Genomic DNA, 15,048 nt, shown 5'->3' with positions numbered 1-15,048 from the left:
GACTTTTATTTCTGCAGAGGAAATAGGTAGCAGAAGAAACACCAAACTATGTCAGTTTTTCAAAGTATTCTCCGTGCGCGCCGAGGCACCGTTGCCATCGTTCTGGCAGCTCCCAAATTCCTTTGGCGTAGAAAGAACTTGGTTGTTGTCGTAGCCACTGGAGGACATCGCTCCGCAGTGCTTCGTCTGTCGTGAATTTCTTCCCTCCCAGATGGTCTTTAAGGGGTGCAAACAAATGATAATCACTGGGGACTAAATCCGGACTGTAGGGGGGATGGGGCAGAACTTCCCAGCGCATGTCGGCCAGAGTTGTTGTTGTCACATTGGCCGTGTGAGGGCGGGCATTGTCATGGAGAAGAATGATATTTCCAGACAACATCCCAGGTCTTGCGAATGGACTTTCGTACAGCACCACTCAACAATGTGGAGTAATACTGGGCATTAATCGTGCTCCCTTTGTCCAGAAAATCCACATGGATAACGCCCTTCATGTCCCAGAAGACACTTGCCATGATCTTTCCAGCGGACGGCTGCGTTTTGCTTTTCTTGGGGGGCGGGGAACCTTTATGCCGCCACTCCATGCTGCGTCTTTTGGTCTCTGGGGTTGAATTGTGCAACCATGTTTCATCACACGTGATGATGGATTGCAACAATTCATCACCTTCTGCTCGAAACCGATTCAGAAGCTGTTCACAGACCGTCCTGCGTGTCCACTTCTGATCGAATGTCAGCTGGCGGGGAACCCACCTTGCACAGATTTTGCGGAAGCGTAACTGGTCGTGAATGATTGTCTCAACACTCCCGACACTGATATTCACCTCGGCAGCAATATCCCGCACTGTTACTTGCCGGTTCTCAAGAATCATTTGCTCAACACGTGCGATATTCACTGGTGTGACTGCAGTCGGGCAAATGTGTCCATGCGCTTCATTTGTCACCAGCTCCCGTCCTTCGCGAAACTGCTCACACCATTCGTACACTCTTGTCCGCGACATAGTTTGTTCACCATACTGTGCTTGCAATCGTCTGAAAATCTCAGCTGGTTTCACTTTCTCCTTCACGAGAAATTTGATTATACACCGCTGCTCCACAGCCACAGACACACTGCTTGCCGCCATGTTCGCTGCAACTGCTGCGCATGCGCGAAATACGTCATGCCGGGCGCTAGTTACTCGCGAAGGAATACATTACGTCACCCGCACGTTTCATCATGATCCGGCTATTCATCGATTTTTTGCGTACGAAAATCCCGGTTAACCTTGAACGACCCTTGTAGTACGCTGAGAGGCCTTATGCAGCATTGGCTTACATCGAATGCATGAACAGTTTGAAACTCAAATACAGAATCTTTACAACAGTGTCCCGATAATTCGAGGCGTACAGCATACTATCACCTTCCTTCACCCTTCGAACTCTATATTTAGTCACAATTTTTTTCTCTTTCTTTTTTTCTCTATATTATTATTATTATTAGTTTTAATAATTCTAACATTTTAGAGACTTTAACTTATTTAATATCCTTCAAGAAATAACACTCGTTCTACATAACACCATTGTTCTAAATTTTATTATATTGCACTACTAGCATATACATCTTAACTGCAAACCAAGCTTGTTTCTGGTACGCCGAAACAATAAGCTTGTTTCTGGTACCCCGAAACGATAAGCTTGTTTTTGGTACGCCGAAACAATAAGCTTGTTTCTGGTACCCCGAAACGATAAGCTTGTTTTTGGTACGCCGAAACAATAAGCTTGTTTCTGGTACCCCGAAACGATAAGCTTGTTTTTGGTACGCCGAAACAATAAGCTTGTTTCTGGTACCCCGAAACGATAAGCTTGTTTTTGGTACGCCGAAACAATAAGCTTGTTTCTGGTACCCCGAAACGATAAGCTTGTTTTTGGTACGCCGAAACAATAAGCTTGTTTCTGGTACCCCGAAACGATAAGCTTGTTTTTGGTACGCCGAAACAATAAGCTTGTTTCTGGTACCCCGAAACGATAAGCTTGTTTTTGGTACGCCGAAACAATAAGCTTGTTTCTGGTACCCCGAAACGATAAGCTTGTTTTTGGTACGCCGAAACAATAAGCTTGTTTCTGGTACCCCGAAACGATAAGCTTGTTTTTGGTACGCCGAAACAATAAGCTTGTTTCTGGTACCCCGAAACGATAAGCTTGTTTTTGGTACGCCGAAACAATAAGCTTGTTTCTGGTACCCCGAAACGATAAGCTTGTTTTTGGTACGCCGAAACAATAAGCTTGTTTCTGGTACCCCGAAACGATAAGCTTGTTTTTGGTACGCCGAAACAATAAGCTTGTTTCTGGTACCCCGAAACGATAAGCTTGTTTTTGGTACGCCGAAACAATAAGCTTGTTTCTGGTACCCCGAAACGATAAGCTTGTTTTTGGTACGCCGAAACAATAAGCTTGTTTCTGGTACCCCGAAACGATAAGCTTGTTTTTGGTACGCCGAAACAATAAGCTTGTTTTTGGTACCCCGAAACGATAAGCTTGTTTTTGGTACGCCGAAACAATCTTTGTCCACAATATCCATGAGACGTTAACTAGTTGTGGGATATCGCCTCAAACATGTATAATTGAAAGCATCAATAAAAAAGGAGGAAAAGGAAAACGGGGGAACAGAAATTCGGCTGATTTGACGCCCTGGTTTATTTTAAAGGCACCAGGGCACTAAGCGCCTACCCCTGAATGTATGCGGATTGAGGTTGCGTGTCTGCAGGGGTTATCCACTTTTTCTATGCTTCTGTTTCATCACGTTGGCGTACAGGAGCGATAATGCCCTGAATTACAAAAAAACATCGAACTGTACGGATAAATCTGTGGAAAATCAGAAGAGGTGAAACAAGAAAAATAATATAACGAGAAAGTACAGTATGTAATAAATAAGATACACCGTACTGTTATGAATATTGCACTTATGGACGTCCGGAGTAAGTGCTCTAAAGAAAAAAAGGAATCTTTATTTCCATTCTTGCTATCGCCTTTCAATTTAAGTTCACGATTTCTTCTTGTTTTAAGACTTGATGAAGCTCCTGGTATTAACATTTGCTTTGAAATATCAACAGGAAACCATCGTGAAACATAAGGAGGATTTAGACCCGGAGAACCCAAAGGATTTCATTGATGTCTACCTGATGGAGGTCGAGAAATGTGAGCAAGATGAGAACTCTTCGTTCTCGAGTAAGTAGGTGCAAGTTGCACAATTCCAGTATGCTTACTTGCATTAGTTGCAATTAAACGTTCTTTTCGCCGTCACAAGGCTCAAGTTTATATTTGTTGAGGCCTTCGGCTAACAATATTGTGAGCCTCCCTTATTTTTGTTAAGAATTGAAATTCAGATACAGCACATAGTGGCCATTTTACGCCAAAAACATCAATAATGAAAACAAAATAACGCAAAGGTAAAGGTTTATAAAAAGTAAGTCAAGAGATGGTACGATTTAACATTTCTTAGCACCATTTACTTTTATCTGTTTATGAAAGGTAACTTTGCGGAAGAGATATGAACACTTAATGGGAGGCTATTATATTGAGTGTAAAAAGTTGTTTTTGAATATCAAGCTATTTAGTTATACTGAATGGTTAATTATATTTAGGTGTATAACATTTCAAATATGTATCTGGTTTTATATTTTATCATTGCGTGGCCTTTTTTGAAGTATTTTTCTTTCTTGGAATTCTCTCAACCATTTTTAAATCGAGGCCAGTCATCCCAGAAGAGGCTTTCCAATCTAAAACAATATGATTAGAAGTGTTTTCCTAAACAAAGTGGGTGGAAAGGCAGGTCACCTCTTTCTTCTTGAGAGATATTATTCAATAGCCATGAAGCTTCAACTTAAGATATGCTCTTATATGTTTATTTATACTTCAACAATTAATGTTCAAAGTTATGCGTGAGGAAATGTTCCATTCCTGCTTTCTTACACTCATATTGTAAATCTTACTGGCGCCACTGTGCCCCATTGTTAGATTGGTCTGATAGATAACCGAGGTTATTTTCTTTTCAGTCAAGCAACTGAGAGGAATATGCTTCGATCTCTTCATTGCTGGGCTTCACACCACCTCCGGGACTTTGGGCTTCTGCTTGCTGTACCTTATATTGAAACCTGATATCCAAACAAGAATTCAAGAGGATTTGGATAGAGTACTCGGAGACAAGAAATATCCCTCCTTCAAGGACAAGTCCAGGTGTTTGTTTCATAGAAAAATAATCTTGGATACTTAATATAGTATCTGGGGGTATCTGTATCCCCTCTTTTTGGTTGCTATTTTTTAACTCTTGGTGGGGGAGGAGATTGTAACATATTTTATATGTTACATATATCCTGACGTTTCAATGGTAGTTACTGGAATTTCCACCCCCACAGGACATTTTTGAAATACCACGCTGTGTCTACTGAGTAAGTCCTTCTAATAATAACTCTTTTTGTAGTTAACATAAAGCTTGTAAACAATTTAATTATTTCACTAAAGCTTTACATGAAAATTAGCATGCCTTGTATGTTGTAAAATAAGTTATTTCTAAAGCAGATGTAGAAATTAGCCTCATCCAGCATCCAAGCACTTTAGTACCCCTAACCTCAATTTTCTGAACACAATTCCTAATGTAATTTCTGTAATACCAGCAACCACCAGCGTATCTTGTCAATCGTGCGAGGTTTATTGCTGAATACTTGTTGTTTTAGAAAACAATACAAGGATAGATCTGGTGGTCTTGGTGTCCTCAAGATTTTTGGAAATTATTGTGTCATGTAAAAAGAAAGAAAGAAAGCCACTTTGACTTTCCTTCATGCTTGCATTGCTCTATCTGATTGCAAATAACCTTCTGTCAATTTTCCATCTGATTACTTTCTTTTATAAATTCGCAAAATACACTATCTACCAAAAAGTAATTGGGCACCTATGATGGTGGTTAATTTAGTATCTAATTTCAATCATTTAGTATCATTTAGTGGGACCACTGGTGGTTGTTCGTGGCACAATGAACTCACAGGCATACTGTACAATACTAGACAATGAAATGCTCCCAACCTTGTGGCGTTTTTACGGAATGGACCCCTGTTACTTCCAGAATGACAACGTTAGGTGGCATGTTTCGGAGGCTACTATGCAGTGGTATGCCGACAACAATGTTCACCGATTGGTCTGGCTTGCACAGAGTCCTCATCTCAATCCCATAGAACACCTTTGGGAGGCATTGGACTGGCGGGTGAGGTCTCGGGAGATGCGGCCAAATTCCATTGTCCAACTGAGTGAGATCTTGCAAGAGGAATGGCGACGCATTCCAATGGACGTCCTCCACAAACTAGTCGAGAGCATGCCTGACAGAGTTTCTGCTGTTATAGCAGCAAGAGGTGTCTCCACGAGGTTCTAACAGGGTTCGCACGACCAGACAACGATTTTGTACACGTGCCCAATTACCTTTTGGTAGATAGTGTACAAGGGTTGGCAAATAAAACAGTGGAAACATGTTTTCAAATGACTTTATCGCCAAAACCAAAATCGGTTAACATTCTTTCAATGCATTCTCCCAGAATGTCAGCAATCATCTATCAAAGGCATATCCATATCTGCTTAAGGTTGGAATGATCCTCGCAAAGTCTCTTTCATCTTGGCAAAGCGACGTAATCTAATGGATCATGTCTGAGAGGGGCAGCATTGTGAGACTTTGCACTGTCATGAAGAAGAATAGTAACTCTGGGTGCGGTATGCCTTGATCACATACGGGATGCATTGATAAGGCAACACTGCATCCCTACATGCTTCACGCAATCTTTGAGAACATTATGGCCTCGTGCAACATCATTTTTTTATCCACGGGCGTTGCTCTACTTTAGTATGTACGTCTTTCGAGTGCCTGCACTTTCCTTCTGCCGTTCGAGACAACGACCACTGCTACCTAAACTAACACACAACTGCAACCTCTACGTTCACTCTCAATCCACTACCAGCTACTGAACACACAACAACATCCGACAATATGGGTCACGTGATTGGAATGTTACCACTACTTTTAATCTAACCCTCGTACTTTCACAAATAATAACTTTTTTGAGGGATATTTCGAAACCCATATCGAGAGAATACTACCTGCAACAGACACTGCTTGTTCATAGTCTCCGTACAGTACAACAATTGCAATTGCTACTTTTTCTAGCTTGCCATACCTGGAAGCGACCATCAACGAAGGACTGCGTTTACGACCAGTTGTCCCAACAGTACCAAGATGCCCTTCGACATCAAATTCTTCTGTCAATTTTAGAGGATACTCCATCCCTCAGGTAAAACTGCTCGAATAATTGTATTTCTATCGTAGCCTCCTGAACTCAAAGTCAAGACAATCCTTTGTGGGGATTGGTTGTTGTCTTGTCACAACAGACTCAGTTTATTACGGTAATAATTTGCTTTTGATAAGGAGTTCATCTTCACAAGATTTTTCCAGCTTTTGTTCTTAAGGGGATTGCGACCTCGCATTGGAAGAAGAGTGCAATGGGTGCATTTAACTAAATTTTCAATAATTTCAACTAAAATACTGACGTCAATTACTTGTAATTATTTTCGGAACATCTGACTGCCCGAGTATAGCTAGCGAGCCTAGCCACAGCGTAGAGCTTGAGAAAGAGGATTAGCGATTGGTGCTCGGTTGAGATGACGTCAGTAGCTTGCTTGTTGATTGGTGGCTTTGGGAGTAACTACTCGCTTTCAAGCTGTCCATGCAGAAACAGACAGAGATGTTACAAAAATAACATCACTCTACTAGGTTAATGTACAGTTACTGACTGCACCAGCGACTCGAAAAAAAAAACCGGAAAAATCTGTCATAAGATTCTGTCCCAGGAAGCGAACCTGTCACCTTCGAATGTATTTACAAATGCTAGATATCATTAATACGATCATATAACGTCCTCCAGCACAGAACAGGGTCTGCGTTATAGTAAAAGAAAAGAAATTATACGATAAACTCTATAGATAGATTTAATTTCCGATTACTATAAATTTTGAAGGCAGCGTGAAGTTACTTACTGCCTTCAACAAAACTATGCTCGTTTGGAAAACAGTTATAGCATCAGCGAAAAATTTTGTTAAGCAGAACTGGGATGCGATTAACCAGAATCATAGACTGTGCCAAAGAATCGAACATAGAATCCCCTACTACAAGTTCACAGTAATAACAAGTACTCTCGAAAGCTCTCACATGAATTGAAAAACTCGATACACTAACATTGTATCGCAGAGAGAGGAATAGCTATTAAAGTCATATCTCAAAAATATGAAATTCATTTTCTTAAAGGTCAATATATTAAATGCAGTTTTGGAAAATAAAACACGTAATGATAATACATAAAGAATATTGAGCCATTGGTTTTTCTAGGTTTTATTTGTTTCGTAATTATATTAAATTTTTCTTTACATCTGCTCAAAAATAGGTGACCACAACGTTTTCTTCGATATTCTTGATAAGTCAACCGGTAGATGTAGGTTCTTAAAGCCATATGGCAAAGATATTCATATGTTGTAATATTTTGTATAATTTCATCTTATGCTGTGAAATTATTTAAAACTAATTGGTAGATTGTTATTTACTGTATATAAAATATTGATGTATATTTGTAATGCTTATACAAGATGCATTAGGCAAGGATAATCACAATACATACTCACTAAAATTTTAAATTTTTCAATTATTGCTGCTATCAGGTTCATTGAAATTATTCTTTTTAATGTTGTTCCGGTTCCGTTGTTTTAATTCCGTTATTAGATATAAAATTTTTGATTAAAGAATTCACCTGAGTAAGTCTCGAAAAACCTAATATTCCTCAAGACTAAGCTGGTCCTTTAGCCTTCGGCAGCAAAGTCGTTTTCAAAAATTCCTCTCCTTTCTAAAAACCAGTTTTAAATTCTTAAAAAATTCATGTGTTTAGAATTCCTTCTAGAGCATTGAAGTGAATCTTCATGCGGTTCGCTTTCGTTGTTGTGTACCTACTATATATTATCTGTGAGGGCAAACAAACTAACGGGCCAAAAATAGATATTGGCTAATAGGTTCTGATGTGGAATAGTTTAGCTCACAGAGAACTGGAAATGCATCAAACCACTTTTGATTCATTAATTGACACAGTTAAACGTGTAATTTCGGTTTTGTTGAAATGATCCTGTCTGATCTTCGCAATTGATGCATTTCGGTGTATTTTAATGCATCAAAAAGTACATCATTAGCAGTTTATGCGCTTTAATGTGTTATTGGAGTCAACATATTTGTGTCAGTTGACATATTTTGGGTGATGTGTGTGGCTGTTTCTCTCTCTTTCTTCGGGTCTGGTGCGGGTGCCAGTGATGTACCGTACACTATAAGTTTACGTCTACATGCGTTGTCTACACGTAATCTACGGGTAGATTACATTGAGTTGTAGTTTACATAGACTGCGTAAAGAATCTAAAGCGCATCAAAATTAATTTTCAAGGCTTTCATGAAAGGAAAGTGACATTTTCAATTATATTGGTTCCTAGCGAACTGAAAAGAATCCTATTTACAACAAAATTTCTCTACTCTTCTATCATCAACTATGGAAGAAGATAAATAGTATGCAAAAAGAACAACAGAAGACAGTCGTGAGGCAAAATTAGTCTTTTTCCCATGAAACACTAGAATATCTCCTATGTTAGGTTTTTTCCCTAGGTAAGAAATTGTCGAATTGTATGCAAAAAGAACAACAGATGTCAGTGGTGAGACAAAATTAGTCTTTTCCCCATGAAACACTAGAATATCACCTACGTTAGGTTTTTTTCCTAGGTGAGAAATTGTTCTCACACATCAGCAACTGATAAGCAGTATAATTTTATTTTACTTCCAAGGCACCCTTTGCTAAGTTATCACCTTTCGCCATGTTGTTTACATAGATTACGTCATCTACGTGTATGCACATCACTGTGCGGGGCACACTCAGCTTGCAACAAACGCCAAAACTAGATCCCAAGAGCTCTAAGCCTGACACTTCTAACCTAACAACATATGCATTATTAGACCTAGGCGGAATTATTAGGTTAGGAGGGCCTTAGAGCCCTTAGCATTTAGTTTTGGCGTTTGTTGCAAATTGAGTGTGCACCACACCAGTCCCCTCTCTCTCTCTCTCTTTCTTTTTTTCTTTCCTTCGAGATTAACGTAAGCGCTGTTGCAGGGTTCCACAGTAGGGGTGCAGATCTTGTCGGCTCACATGGACGAAAGCGTCTGGAAGGACCCAGAGGACTTCTGCCCAGAGAGATTCCTAGACGAAAACGGGCAACTGAAGAAAATGGACGCTTTCATGCCCTTCGGAGCGGGTAAGTTTGTACCAGAAAGTTGCTAGCCCTGCCCGCACCAAATCAATCTAGCCAAGAGTGTGAATTATTACTGACAAGACAGCAAACAATTTAATTTTCATTGCAGATAAGGGATAAATTTGTTTATATTTGTTTGTGAAAATCTGGCACAGCTTCTTTTCTTATTTCCACATTTCAATATAGTGATTTAATATTGTACTTGATTATTAACTTTTCACACCTCGTTTAAAAAAAAATGAAACTCAGTGGGAGATTTTGCAGTTGTATAGTATCTCACATAAAAGCCGCAGCGCGCTACGACGCCAGGGGTCCCGGGTTCGAATTGCGTCCTGGCATGGGTGTTAAGCGTCTCTTCATTATATCACTCACTCTCATCTTCGCGATTAGCTAAATGTGGCAGAGAAGCGACGCTAAATAACAAAAATCAAGGGTCCCGGGTTCCATACCCGGTGGAGACACATTGCACAATGGTTCGGATCCCATGGGAGTACACTTTAAACTGTACGTCCAGTCCAGATTAGCCTATCTGTGCCTAAACAATTCAATCAATCAATGCATAAAATGAACTTAAGACAACAATTTAATCAATCAAATCGAGTCTGGTTTGAAATGGATTAGTCCAATTGCCACAATTCTCTGCATAACTTTTAGCTTGCTAATTAGTTAATTCAATAAACTCTACATATGCTGACCAAGGCACTATATTTCAGTAAACAAAACACTTAACAACGTGACGTTTCAACCCTCTATCAGGGTTGAAGAAAGAAAGAAGTTCTGTGCTATACTCTGTCCCGGAAATCTCTGGAGCGAGCAAACGAAAGCATGTCTATGTGCAAGTAGTGGGCTCGACCAATGAACGCATGCAAGGGAACAGAATTGCGTGGAGGTTAAAAGCGACTGCAGCTCCCAGCTGTTTGCATCAGGGTGTACTGCTTCGCTCCGTCCACCTCTTTCCTATCTTTCTGCGCGACCTTGCTCCAGAGTTTCCCTGGACCTACCATTTTGTCTATCTTAAACTGCTTCTTTGTTTTCCTTTGCTCCAGGAAAGCGCTCCTGCATTGGGGAGTCCTTGGCTAGGAACAACTTGTTCCTGCTCTTAGGAGGGATACTCAAGAACTACAGGCTACACATTCCCGAAGGAGAGAAGCCACCATCGACAGTCCCTTGTGGAGGCATCACGGTCTCTCCTCAACCGTATAAGATGAGAGTGGAACCCAGAAACCATGCACAGAAAACTACATAATTCTCTCTCCAGCCAATGCAAAAAATACCGCAACCTCAATGGTGTTCTTCGTAACCAAAACATCCATCTGTTACCAAAAATGGAAGAAATTCAAGCTATAAGACAATTGATAATGTTCACGTGTAACAAAAATATAGTGATAAGGAATGTATTAGTTCTAGAATTAAAGAACGTACCTTTTTAAGAGTTGTGTTAGTTTTCAAGAACCTTGGTAATTTGTTTCCACATCTTTCTTGAATGCACCGTTTATAATAAAGATACCTACCTACCACATGGCGCTACAGCTCCTCATGGGCTTTGGCCTCCTCAACTATGTGCATCCATCTATTCCTGTCCTCTGCAATCTCCCACCATCTTTTCACCTTCATGTGACGCAAATCTTCCAGGACACCATCTTGTCATTGGTCTTCCTCTTCTTCTTGTTGAATAGATTTTTTCTTGCATCACTTTCCTTTGCATTCTATCCTTTCCCATTCTCTGTACGTGACCCAGCCACCGCATTCTTTGTGATTTAATAAATCTCACAATATCCACTTTCCCTAGTATATGGTTAATTTCTTCATTAGTTCTTATTCTCCAGAAATTATTTTCATTAACCGGTCCATATATTTTGCGTATCACCCTCCTCTCAAATCTGCGCAATGCTTCCTCTTCTGTCTTATTCATTACCCATGTATCTGAACCATATGTTATTATAGGTCTTATTAACGTTTTATATATGGTAATTTTGAGATTCCTGTTTATTAGTTTGCTCTTTAATAATTGCATGTTTGTATAATATGCTCTATTCCCCATGTATATCCTTTCCTTTATCATGCTATCATTTTTATTTTCTTCATTTATGATCAGCCCTAAGTATTGGAATGACCTGACTCTTTCAAATTCCTTCCCATTTATTTCTATTCTTTCCTCTCTATATTTGTCAGGTTTTTGGGTAACAATCATGTACTTTGTTTTATTGACATTTGTTTCTAGTCCTAATCTATTTGCAGTTTCTTCTAATCTCTGGTATGTTTTCTTTAAATCGTTTCTTGTTCGTGCTATTATTGCAATGTCATCTGCATATGTGCATATTTGAGTGCTCTTTGAAAAAATTGATCCTCTCTTATCTACCTTTTGAACGGCCACGTGTAATGCTAGTATGAAGAGTGTGGTTGACAGTCCATCTCCTTGTTTGACTCCTCTGTAATATGGAAATTCTCTACTTGTTTCATTCCCTATTTTCACTTTTGCTCTGGTCTGTTTCATTGTCTTTTCTATTAAATTTATTAACTTGATGGGGATTTTTAATTCTTGCATAGCTCTACTCAGTTCGGGTCTCCTTATACTATCAAATGCTCTTTTGTAGTCAATGAATAGAATTAGGAGGTCTATTGCATATTCATAATGTTTTTCAATTATCTGTTGTATAACGAATAATTGATCTGTTGTACTCCTACCTGGTCTAAATCCACATTGATATTCTCCTACTATAGCTTCAATATATTTCTTCAGTCTTTCATTAATAATACTGGTAAGGACTTTGTACACCCCATTTAGCAGCATTATTGGTCTATAGTTACTACATTCCGTTCGATCCCATTTTTTGTGTATTGGGCATATTATTTCATCTTTCCATCCTTCCGGCATTTGTTCTTCTTTCCAGATCCGTTCCAGGAGTTTATGAATTTCAATTTTCATTGTCAGTCCTGCCATCTTTAGCATTTCTATTATTATACCGTCTTCTCCTGGTGCTTTGTTATTTTTCGCTTTTCTAATTGCTATTTCTATCTCCTCCATTGTTGGTGGGTCTTCAATGGTTTCCTCATTGTATCCATCTATTCCTGTTGTTCCCACTAGTTCCTCTTCTTTTCCTAGTTGTTCTTGATACTATTCTTCCCATCTCTCTAATTTTCTATGCTGATCTCCTATCACTACTCCGTTTTTATCCTTATAGCCAATTTCCTTCGGTTGGTATCCTTTATTTACTTTTTTGATTGCTGTATATACTTTTCTTGTTTCATTTTGTCTACTCAAGTCATCTATCTCCATCAGCTGTTTCTTCATTACCTCCTTCTTTTTCTGTTTGCATGTTTTATTAGCTATATTCCTTTTTTCTCAATACCTTTCGACATTTCCTCTCGTTTTTCTTTGTATCATTTTTTGTCTAGCTTCGTTCTTTTCCTTTATTACTTTCTCACAATCCTCATCGAACCACATTTTTTCCCCTACTTGTTTATCTTCTCCTATTATTTCTTCTGCTACTTCTTTTAGAGTTCCTTGTATTTTCTCCCAGTGTTTTTCGGTTGAGCTCCTCTCTTCTGCTGTCCAACTTTGTGTTTTTTGAGCTATTTCATCTTGGTATCTTTGTCTGATTTCTTCTTTTTTCCATTTCTGCATATTCCATTTTATTCTTTTTAGTTTTTCTGTCTGTTGTGTTGTTCTTATTCTCTCTCGAACTTTTACTTTCAAAAGAAAGTGGTCAGAGTCACAGTTAGGTCCTCTGCAACTTCTAATATCTGTGATTGAGGAGGAATATCTGTGACCTACCAAAACATGGTCGATTTGGTTTGTTGTTGTTCCATCTGGGGATCTCCAGGTCCCCAAATGTATATCTTTATGTGGGAAACACGTGCTTTTTATTATCATTTTGTTTCTAATTGCAAACTGATAGAGTAGATTGCCATTATTATTGCTTTCTCTATGTAAGATATAGTCCTTTTCTCCTATCCTCCTTGTCAATTTGTGCATTAAAATCTCCCATGATAATAATTGAATCATATCTAGGTGTTTCTTCTAATGTTTCCTCCAGCTTATCATAAAATTCTTCTTTCTCTTGATCACCTTTGTCTTCTGTAGGTGCATACACTGTTATAATTGTTATGTTTCTGAATGATCCTTTAACTCTGAGCTTACTTATTCTATCACATACTGGCACAAACTGCAGTATACTTTTTCTTGCTTCCTTAATTATTATGAAGCCTGTACCTCTCTGCCCTGTCCTTTGTTCTGGTCCACGATAAAACATTGTGAAGTCTTTTTTGTCTACTCTGCCCGTTCCAACCCATCTAATTTCCTGTACTGCTGCTATCTGTATACCATTTTTTTCTATTTCTTCCTCTACCTCCTGCATCTTTCCTGGGGCTAGCATTGTCTTTATATTCCACGTGGCCATATTCATGTCCGTTATCAGTTTAGCTGGTCCGTCATCATGTTGATCCACTTTCCGAGGCACAAGTTGTGGTTTCTGAACGATTGATTTTTCCGGATAAGGTTGTCAGCCTCACGCCAACCCCCAACCTGGAGGACCAGGTAATTTTCTGTTAGGGTTTTCTTCCCTTAGCCTTTATAGATCCCTCTATGACTACAAGGCAGCAGTATTTGGGACTAGGAAGGAATATTAGGATAGGATATGGTAAAGATGGGACGTTGTAGAACACCTTAGTCTGGCTTCTCTTCTGAGACCTGTCCAGCATGGGTGACCCTGCAGGTAGATTCTACCGCTGGCATAGCTCTCAGCCTCAACAAAGCACACAAACCCCTCCGCCCGCACGGTCAGTGCTACTTATAATAAAGATATTTCAGGGTATATTCTTTGAAGATGATTCGCTTTCACCTCTGTTAGCACATAGGACGTATTTAGGAAGTCCAGGAAGTCCGGACTGAAAATATATCTAATTTTATCATGTAGGTTAATCTACTTCCAGATGTTAGTGATTATCTCATAGGATCCGGGAATTGACTTCTTTCCAGACATGACTTCTGCCCTCTATATACATAATATTTACACCATGATCATATCATTAAATTTTCATGTAACTATATTAAATTTTAATCCAAGGTTTTTAGTGGATTACTGTACCCTTGCCATACACCGTATTGTCTCATACTCTGCGAGAAGAACATTTTAATTTAATATTAGAGAACTATTCAGAATGAAATTTATATTAAAGATATTCACTGTTCATGTTGAAAATTTTGCAATAATTTTGAACTGTTTTCACTCGTGCCTAACCTATAGACAGCATGGGAAACGGTACGATGTTCTAAGAACAATAAGCTCCGCTCTTATATGTATGATTGGCTCAATGAAGTTAATGGAATCATGAAGGCAGAGACAAAGTGTCAAGGCTTTTTTTTCTGCGACTCCGAGATCTTAGCTGGATGTGCTGAGTAATGCATAAAGAAGAATCGTGACCTTCACTTTTTGCTTGAGAAGCAGGCGGAGTCATCTATCGCTTTTGGCGTACAACTTTTGTCTCCCACAAAATTATTATTATTCAATAATACTTATTTAATTATTCTCGATAACGACTTAGCTACTTACTGTTCGACCACAGAAGACGCGACTAGCTTCAGTGGACGAATCTAAACGCGAGAGGGGAAGTATGCAGAAACACGCTGGAACTTTCAGATTACTATTTTACTTATATGAGTTCAGTTGGTTGTTATCGCTCGGTATTTGTGTTTGTGTCTTGTGGCACCTCGTG

General features: G+C 39.1%; 2 protein-coding genes across 2 annotated transcripts in view; one reads left to right on the top strand and one right to left on the bottom strand.

Moving 5' to 3' along the window:
* LOC145985665 (uncharacterized) overlaps positions 1-10,712 on the top strand; it is a 69,287-nt gene extending 58,575 nt beyond the window's left edge. Inside the window, exons 14-18 of the mRNA XM_083119735.1 lie at positions 3,084-3,198; positions 4,026-4,206; positions 6,176-6,299; positions 9,195-9,336; positions 10,380-10,712. Coding sequence (XP_082975861.1) covers positions 3,084-3,198; positions 4,026-4,206; positions 6,176-6,299; positions 9,195-9,336; positions 10,380-10,579 — 762 coding nt within the window. The 3' untranslated portion in view covers positions 10,580-10,712. The remainder of the gene's footprint in view (positions 1-3,083; positions 3,199-4,025; positions 4,207-6,175; positions 6,300-9,194; positions 9,337-10,379) is intronic.
* A 2,547-nt stretch (positions 10,713-13,259) lies between these two features.
* Positions 13,260-13,739, bottom strand: LOC145985664 (protein CFDP2-like). The gene has a single exon (XM_083119734.1). The coding sequence runs from the start codon at positions 13,737-13,739 to the stop codon at positions 13,260-13,262; it is 480 nt and encodes a 159-aa protein (XP_082975860.1).
* Between the last annotated feature and the right edge of the window lie 1,309 nt (positions 13,740-15,048).

The sequence above is a fragment of the Lepisma saccharinum genome, chromosome 3 (assembly GCF_977018435.1).
Source record: "Lepisma saccharinum chromosome 3, izLepSacc3.1, whole genome shotgun sequence".
Taxonomy (NCBI): domain Eukaryota; kingdom Metazoa; phylum Arthropoda; class Insecta; order Zygentoma; family Lepismatidae; genus Lepisma; species Lepisma saccharinum.
The sequence above is the reverse complement of the archived record's forward strand: the minus strand, read 5'-3'. Positions and strand labels throughout refer to the sequence as shown.